General features: G+C 52.4%; 1 protein-coding gene across 3 annotated transcripts in view; it reads right to left on the reverse strand.

Moving 5' to 3' along the window:
• Positions 1 to 3,069, reverse strand: part of FGD1 (FYVE, RhoGEF and PH domain containing 1) — a 36,056-nt gene extending 32,987 nt beyond the window's left edge. For 2 of the 3 annotated variants that reach the window (XM_055081969.1, XM_028482524.2), the window contains exons 1-2: positions 2,616 to 3,006; positions 994 to 1,044 (exon numbers count right to left, since the gene is read on the reverse strand). In XM_055081969.1, coding sequence (XP_054937944.1) covers positions 994 to 1,044; positions 2,616 to 2,922 — 358 coding nt within the window. In that variant the 5' untranslated portion in view covers positions 2,923 to 3,006. Of the gene's footprint in view, positions 1 to 993; positions 1,045 to 2,615 lie in introns of all 3 variants that reach the window. The other variant, XM_007117774.3, reaches the window with a different exon arrangement.
• Positions 3,070 to 7,401: the final 4,332 nt, after the last annotated feature.

A 7,401-nucleotide genomic window follows, 5' to 3' on the forward strand; every position in this document is an offset into this window, starting at 1 on the left:
CACACACACACACACACACACACCCTACAACTACCAACCCTGCTCTCTTTGGGCCAATTATAGGCAAGTCCTGTGGAGAGAGAAGCAAGTCACTTGTGCCTACCCCTGGGCTGGCTGGTCAGTGGGGGAGGCAGGCTCTCACACCCCATGCTGCTGTGAATCACATGGCCCAGCACTTGTCTTGCCAGGGCCTGAGTAATTCCTCCGCCTCTTCTTCAGAAGGTTTTTCTCTTATTTTATTTTTAAATTTTATTTCATTCTGCAGGCTTTGCAACCAGTATCTCATAGACTTCTCATGGCATTCTCTAGATGAGGAAATTGAGGCTCAGAGAAGGGAAGTCACTCACCCAGGGTTCCACAGTGAGTCAGTTAGGAATGGTTGGATGGGAGGCCAGGTCCTTCCCTGACACCCTTTTTATTCCCACTCCTCAACTTGAAGTGAAAGAAAGAAAAAGACACCCACCAATTAGAGAGGCAGGGACTTCACTGGGAAAAAGGATTGTAGGAACTTTGTGCTGCTTTTGGTGGGGAGGAGGGGAGTGGTTCAGGATGGGTATTTTGATTGTAATTTGGAAGGACTGATGGAGTGGGAAGAATCACTGCTGTGTATTGATCAGAGGCCAGAGACCAGGGGCCTAGATGCTGCCCAGCTACTGACTCCCATACCAAGAGTATCTGGAGGGCAGGAGCTCAGTTGTCCTTCTCTTAGACAATGGTTACTGAGGGCCTACTATGTGGTCCCTTCGTATCTGTTCAGGCATTTGTTCAAGGATTTATTGAGCACCTACTGTGTGCTAGGCACTATGCTAGTTGCTGGGGATACAACGGTGAACAAAACAGATATAATCCCCTTGCCCTCACGGAGCTCACATTCTAGCTGAGGAAGACAGGCAATAAATAAGTAGACACATAGAATAAGATAACTGCATATGTACTAAGCACAAGGATGGAAGTGCGGTGGCAATTTCGATGGAGACCCACAAGGGCCCCTACCTAAAGTGATCAGGGAAGGTCTCTCAGAGGAGGTGACATCTGAGCTGAGACCTGAAAGATAAGAAACAAGCCAGGTAGAGAGCAGGGGGAAGAGCTGCCAGGCAGAGGGAAAAGCAGATGCAAAAGCCCTGAGGTGGGAGTGATTGTGGCATGTTTTGGGATCTGAAAGAAGGTGCTGCAGTAAAGTGGGTGAGTAACCTGCTCCACATAGTGTCTGTCAAGGGGAGTTTGGAAAGTCAGCAGGAGCAACATGCAGGGCAGGGCGTTAAAGGCCTGTTGTCAGCTGGTTATCTCCAGCCCACACCGAGGGAGCCCCTGAGAACTCCCAGAGGTTCCACAACTAGCCCAAGGTCACAAGAGCAGCAAGTGGCACATGTTGCCCATACTTTTATGCTTTACTAATGCTACCTGGTACTGGGCCACAGTCCCCCCAAACCTGAGAAGCCTGGGATGTGGGCCCTGGGAGGTCCCAGAGGCTCAACAGCTACTTCAAGTGTTGCCCAGTGGAAGGTACTGCTCTTCCTCCATGGCTCCCGGGCTCAGGTCCACATGGGATGTCCCCAGACAGGGGAGGCCCTGCTGGACTCCTCAGACACTCAGTTCTGTGAAGTGCAAAGGTCTCTCCAGGCAGTGGTCTGTGGCCCCAGCCTGACCTAGAGCTGCTCCACCTCTGCAAATCCAAGTTCAAGGATCCTGACTTCGCCTCACAAACAACCTTATAGCCCTGCACCTCTGCTACAACAGGCTTCTGCCTCCCCCCATCACCACCTTTCTGCTGTCTCCTTACCTACCAGCCCCTCCAGCCCTTCCCTCCAACTTGACTCCCCCAGGCCCACCTCTTCCACCTTTCTCTCTCATCAGCACCTTCTACTCCCTCCTTCCCTTGTCCTCCTGCCACATACACCTGGCAAAACCCCAACCTTGGATCAATCCACCATCCCTCTTTTTTTTTTTTCCACTCATACTCCAGAGCTGCTGAACAGTACAGGAGAAAATCACATAAGCAGAAGGCTTGGCTTTACTTTCATGGTCTCCAACCTCAGTTTGGGAAGCAGAAAGACCATAGACTTTGGACTCAAATAGATCTGGTTTGGAATCCGGTCTCTATACTAGCTGTGTGACCTTGGGCAAGTTACTTAATTTCTTTGAGCCTCAGTTTCCTCCAGTACAAAATGGATCTAATGATACTTACTTCACAGGAGGTTCCTGAAGATGAAATGAAAACCCATGTAAAGCATCCAGTGCCTGGCACAATGTAGGCGCTTGGCAAATGGGAGACTCCTTCTTTTCTCCCATTCCCCAAACAAACCCCCCTTACTGCCTTGCAATCCAGCCCCTTTTTCTTAGAGTGCTCCCTCTCCCATTAGCCTCAGCAGATAGAAGAGAAGAGGGTCAGAAGGGTTGAGGGGGCACAGGGGACACAGAGGAGGCGGGAGGTAGGGGGGGACAGGGGTTGAAAGAATTAGACGAAGGCCGAGGAGCGAGGGAAGGGGTTGCGGGTTGAGAAGAGACGAAGGGCTGGGGTAAGCGGGCCGGCCCAGAGGTGGGGCTTAAAGGGCCCGAGAACAAGAACCCGCTCCCAGGCCCATGGCTCAGGCTCCCATGCTTTCTCAATCACTCACCAGGCCGGGGTTGCGAGCCCTCCAGGTGGTAGGAGAAGCGCAGGGCCCGGTGGTGCTGTGGACTGGGGCCGCAGGGCAAGACCCGGGGGCCTGGAGCGACGCCCAGACTGGCGTCCGAGGGTCCAGCAAACTGGGGATCCAAGAGGCTTCCGAGAGCCGAGCCTGATCCCCTGGGCACCGGCAGTCCAGGCTCCGAGGCTCCAGGGTCCGAGTCGGCATAGGCCGGTGGGGCGGCGCTGGGGGAGTTCGCGTTTGGGTGTTCGGGCTCGGAAGGCCCGGCGCCCCCCGGGGCTCGGTGGCCGTGCATGGTCCGGGCCTGGGCGCGGGGCCCGGGCTCCCCGCTTGGCTCCAGCTCCTGGGGCGTAGGCGCGGGCGGAGGAGGCCCGGCGCCCGGCGGAGCAGCGGCCTCAGGCTCGGGGGGCGGGGCTGCGGGCTCAGCCCCACTGCGGAGACTCGAGCCCCCGGCCCGGGCCCGGGCCAGCAGCCGTGGCAGCGGTGGCAGTACCAGCAGCAGCCGCGGCCACCGCCGCTGCGGTGCCAGGCATCGCCGGCCCGGGCCCCGCGCGGGGAGTGGGCTCGGCGGGGCCGGGGGCCCGCTGGCGAGCGCTGTCTATGCGGCAGCGGCTGGATGAGGGTCGGGGGGTAGCGCTCGGCGCGGGCTCTCTAGTGAGCGGCGAGCCACTTCCGTGGCCCGGGGGCGAGCGGCCGGTCTGTTCCGAGTGCGTGTTCTCTTCTTTCTCCCCAGATGGGAATCGATCTGGGCTCTCCTGGCTGGTCGGAAAAGGTTCTTCCTCCCGCCGCAGCGGAGGCTGGGGGGCGGAGGGGAGGAGAGGAGAGGGAAGGGGAGGGAGGGAGGGAGGAGAGGATGGCGGTGGCGGGGGGCGCGCGTGTGCGCCGCGCGCTCGGACTGGGGGTTTCCCCCTCAGCCAATGCCTCCGGACGATGCTCCAGCGGCGGGGCCAGGGGAACAGCCTGGGCCCGGCTCCGCCGTCCTCCCCAGCCTCGGCCTGGGTCTCCGCGGCGGCGGGCGGGAAGGAGCCCGGGGAAGGGGGGTGGGGAGGCGGGAGTAGTCGCTGAGGCAGCCGCAGCCACAGCGGCGCTGGGACCCAGTTGCCCGGGCCCCGCCCCCTCGCCCGGGATTTGCGCCTGGCCACGCCTCCTCACTTCGCCCGGCCTCAATTCTCGCTGCGACCGCCTTCAAGGCACTCCTTCTTCTTAAAAATTCCCCCTCAGCCTGTCCTCCCCATCTCCCCCTGGTCCCGCACAGTCAGGTCTACGGACTCAAACCCCCAAATCTGCCTTTCTGTCCCATCTCAGTTCTGCCTCCCTCTGCTCATCGTTCAACCTCTTTTCCAGCAACCTTTCCACATGTTCCAGAGTTTCCCTAGGGATTGGTTCATAGGGGACTTGCCTTTGATACTCTTCACGCAGCTCAGACCAGACCTCATGGTTCTTTACATCGCCACTCTTTGGCCAATAGCCTCAGTTCCCAGGATTGTCGCATCTGCCTGGCAACATTCCAACCTTGAATCAGTCCAACTGTCCGCCTTTTCCATGCCTGTGCCCAGGCAGCTAAACACTGCTGGAGAAAACTACTCAACCTCACAGATTTGTGCCACTATAAACTCATGGTCCCCAGCTTCTACCAGGCCCTCGGTGCTGACCCACAACCCTACTGTGTGTTCCCGGGTAGCCTTCTCTCTCATGCTCTGCAACAGCCATTTCTAACCTCCCTTCTCCTCAAACCCCCAACTTCTCCATCTGTCCCCTGACCCTCAGCAGATGACCCCACCTCCTACTTCACAGAGTAAACAGAAGTCACCAAAAAGGAAGTTCTTTCCTTCTTGCCACCAAACCTACAGAATCTGTCCCTTGTTCCTTCCCAACAGCATTTAAACATACTCAGGTCTCTTCCATCTAAAAATTACCAAAAAATCTCCCTCTCCAACCACCTCCCTCTCTTCCCTCTATAAACGTCTCAAGAGTCGCCTACACTTAACTGTCTTAATTTTCCCACTTCCCACTTATCTTTCAACCCACTCCAATCTGCCTCTACTATTTGCCTGATACTGCTTTCTTATCAAGGTCTGCCATGGCCCATGTCACTAAATCCAATAGAATCTATTCAGAGGTTATCTTACCTGACTTCTTGGTAGCATTTGGCACTAGTGACCACTCCCTCCTCCTTAAACCACTTCCATGACACCCCACTCTCAGTTTTCTCCTGCTTCCTTGGTAACTCCTTTTTACTTTCCAGACTCCTCCTTGTCCAACTCTTAAATGCTGGTGCTCTCTAGGTTTTGGCCTGAGCTCTCTTCTCTCTCTCTTTTCTTTCCTATGATTATTACATTCATTCTCATGGTTTCAACTATCATTTCTTTGCTGATGACTCCCAAATTGATACAAGTCCAGGTACTTCTCCTGACCTATGTGTTCAGCGGGTTAATAGACAGATAGCTCTACCTGAATACCCTGGAGACACCTAAAGCCTCAGCTTCTCTCCAACTCAAGGTATCCTCCTCCCAGCCTTTTTGTCCTTCTTTGTGCCTTACCTTAGTGAATGACCCCAGTCAAGGCAGAAACCTGAGCTATACCCCTCTTCTTTCTCCTCCACTCCCATGCAATCACCAAGTCCTGTCATTTTTATCTCCTGAATATCTCCCAAATTTATTTATGTAGTCTCTTTTATTTCTGCTGCTACTACCCTAATCTAGGCCAGCACCATTTCTAACCTGAATACTGTCACAACCTCCCTGTTTCAGTCTTATTCCCTGGAATCTAGTCTCTTCACTGTAGGCAGTATGATCTTTTAAAAAGGTAAACCAAAATCATATCACTCTCACGTTTAGAACCCTTCAATGAGTCCCCCACTTGCTCAAAAGGAAAACTACCTTCCTCAACAGGCAAAGTTAAGCTGGGCTCTTCATGATTTGACCACCACCAGCCTTTCCAGACTCCATGCTTGAGTCAAAGCTGAAATTATTAGACTGTTCCTTAGTCTGTCTAGCTTTGGAGTCTTTGCATATGCTGTTGCATCTGCAAGAAATTCTGTCCACATCTCCCCAGTTCCATTTCATTTGTTCTTCAGATCTCTGCTCATTTGATGAATGCCTTTTGAGCACACACTTTGGGCCAGGCACCATATGAGGCACTACTTATGCAGTGGTGAATAAGACAGACATGAACAAGATCATGGAAAACAAACTTGGCCCTCAGAATTTCAGTCTGGTGCTGGAGAGGACTTGAGGCAAACAATACATAATTACAACATATAAACACACAAAATTACAAATTGTGATAAGGCTATAAAGAGTTGGAACAGGGTGATAGGAAAGAGAATAATAGGTGGGGGCAATTTAACCTGAGATTCAGGCAAGGCCAATATTTAAGGTGAGTAAAGGAATGGGAGTTAGCCCATGAAGAGTGGAGGCAAAAGTATCACAGGCAGAGGCCACGGCAAGTGAGAAGGCCCTGGGAAGAAAGGGAAAGGGTATACTTAGGAACTGCAGGAAGGCCAGTATGGCTGGAGCATAGTGAGCTGAGGGCAAGAGGTATGGGATGTGAGGTTGAGGAGGTAGGCAGGCAGAAGCCAGCTTATGTCGGGCTTTATAGGCCATGGTAAGGAGAATAGATCTTATTCTATGAGCAATAAAAAGGTACTGAAGCAGTGCTTTTAAATGTGGGTCAAACTGCAGAAAGTACTGAACTCAATTTGAGAAAAGAAGAAAAAATATCAGAACATATCATAGGATTATGTAGGAAGGGTAAGCATGTCTCAGTTTGCATCATATATGATCATGATGAAATAGTATCTCTTTTGTAGATACTTCCTATCCCCCAAATGCTGAAATACACTACATTGAAAGGTTTTAAGCTTGGAATTGACATGGTATAGTTAATGTTTAAAGAGATTACTTTGGCTGTTGTGGATTGGATTGGAGGTGGACAAGATTATAAGTCTACTGCAATCAGAGATGACGGTGAGTGGACTAAGGTGGCAGAGGTGGAGATGAAGAGAGGTAGATTTGAAAGATATTTAGAATTGAAAGGGCTTGGTGTGGTGGCTTGCAGGTGGGAGGGAGAGGGAGGAATCAAGGATACCTCCCAAGGACCGGGTGATGTGAGGCCAGATCATTCATCGAGATGAGGAAGACAGAAAGAGGAAAAGGTTTTCAGGGGAAGATCAAGAGTTCAGTTTTACATGCCCTTGAAATAGCCAAAGGAAGAAGTCAAGTAGATAGTGGTATATATTGTACATCCCAGAGAGGTCTGGTTTCAGATATAAATGAGAGTTGGCACTATAGAGACAACATTAAAAAACCACAAGAGAAGAATTCAGTCTAAGACAGAACAAAGAGAAAGGAAGAGAATCCATGACTGAGCTCTGAGAAATTTCAAGTTTAGAGGTTGGATGAAGGAGTAGGAGGTGGCAAAGAGACTGAAAAGAGGTAAAGAGATAGGGACATAACTAGCGATGTGTCAGGGATTTTTTTTTTGCGGGCCTCTCACTGTTGTGGCCTCTCCCGTGGCGGAGCACAGGCTCCGGACGCGCAGGCTCAGCGGCCATGGCTCACGGGCCCAGCCGCTCCGCGACATGTGGGATCTTCCCGGACCGGGGCACAAACCCGTGTCCCCTGCATCAGCAGGCGGATTCTCAACCACTGCGCCACCAGGGAAGCCCAGGGATGTTTTAAGAGTGCTGAGAAGTCAACTAAAATGATGATCGAAAGGGATCTATTGGATACGGCAATACGGGTGTTGGTAGTGACCTTGATATAAGTAGTTT

Source organism: Physeter macrocephalus, chromosome 21, assembly GCF_002837175.3.
Source record: "Physeter macrocephalus isolate SW-GA chromosome 21, ASM283717v5, whole genome shotgun sequence".
NCBI lineage: Eukaryota > Metazoa > Chordata > Mammalia > Artiodactyla > Physeteridae > Physeter > Physeter macrocephalus.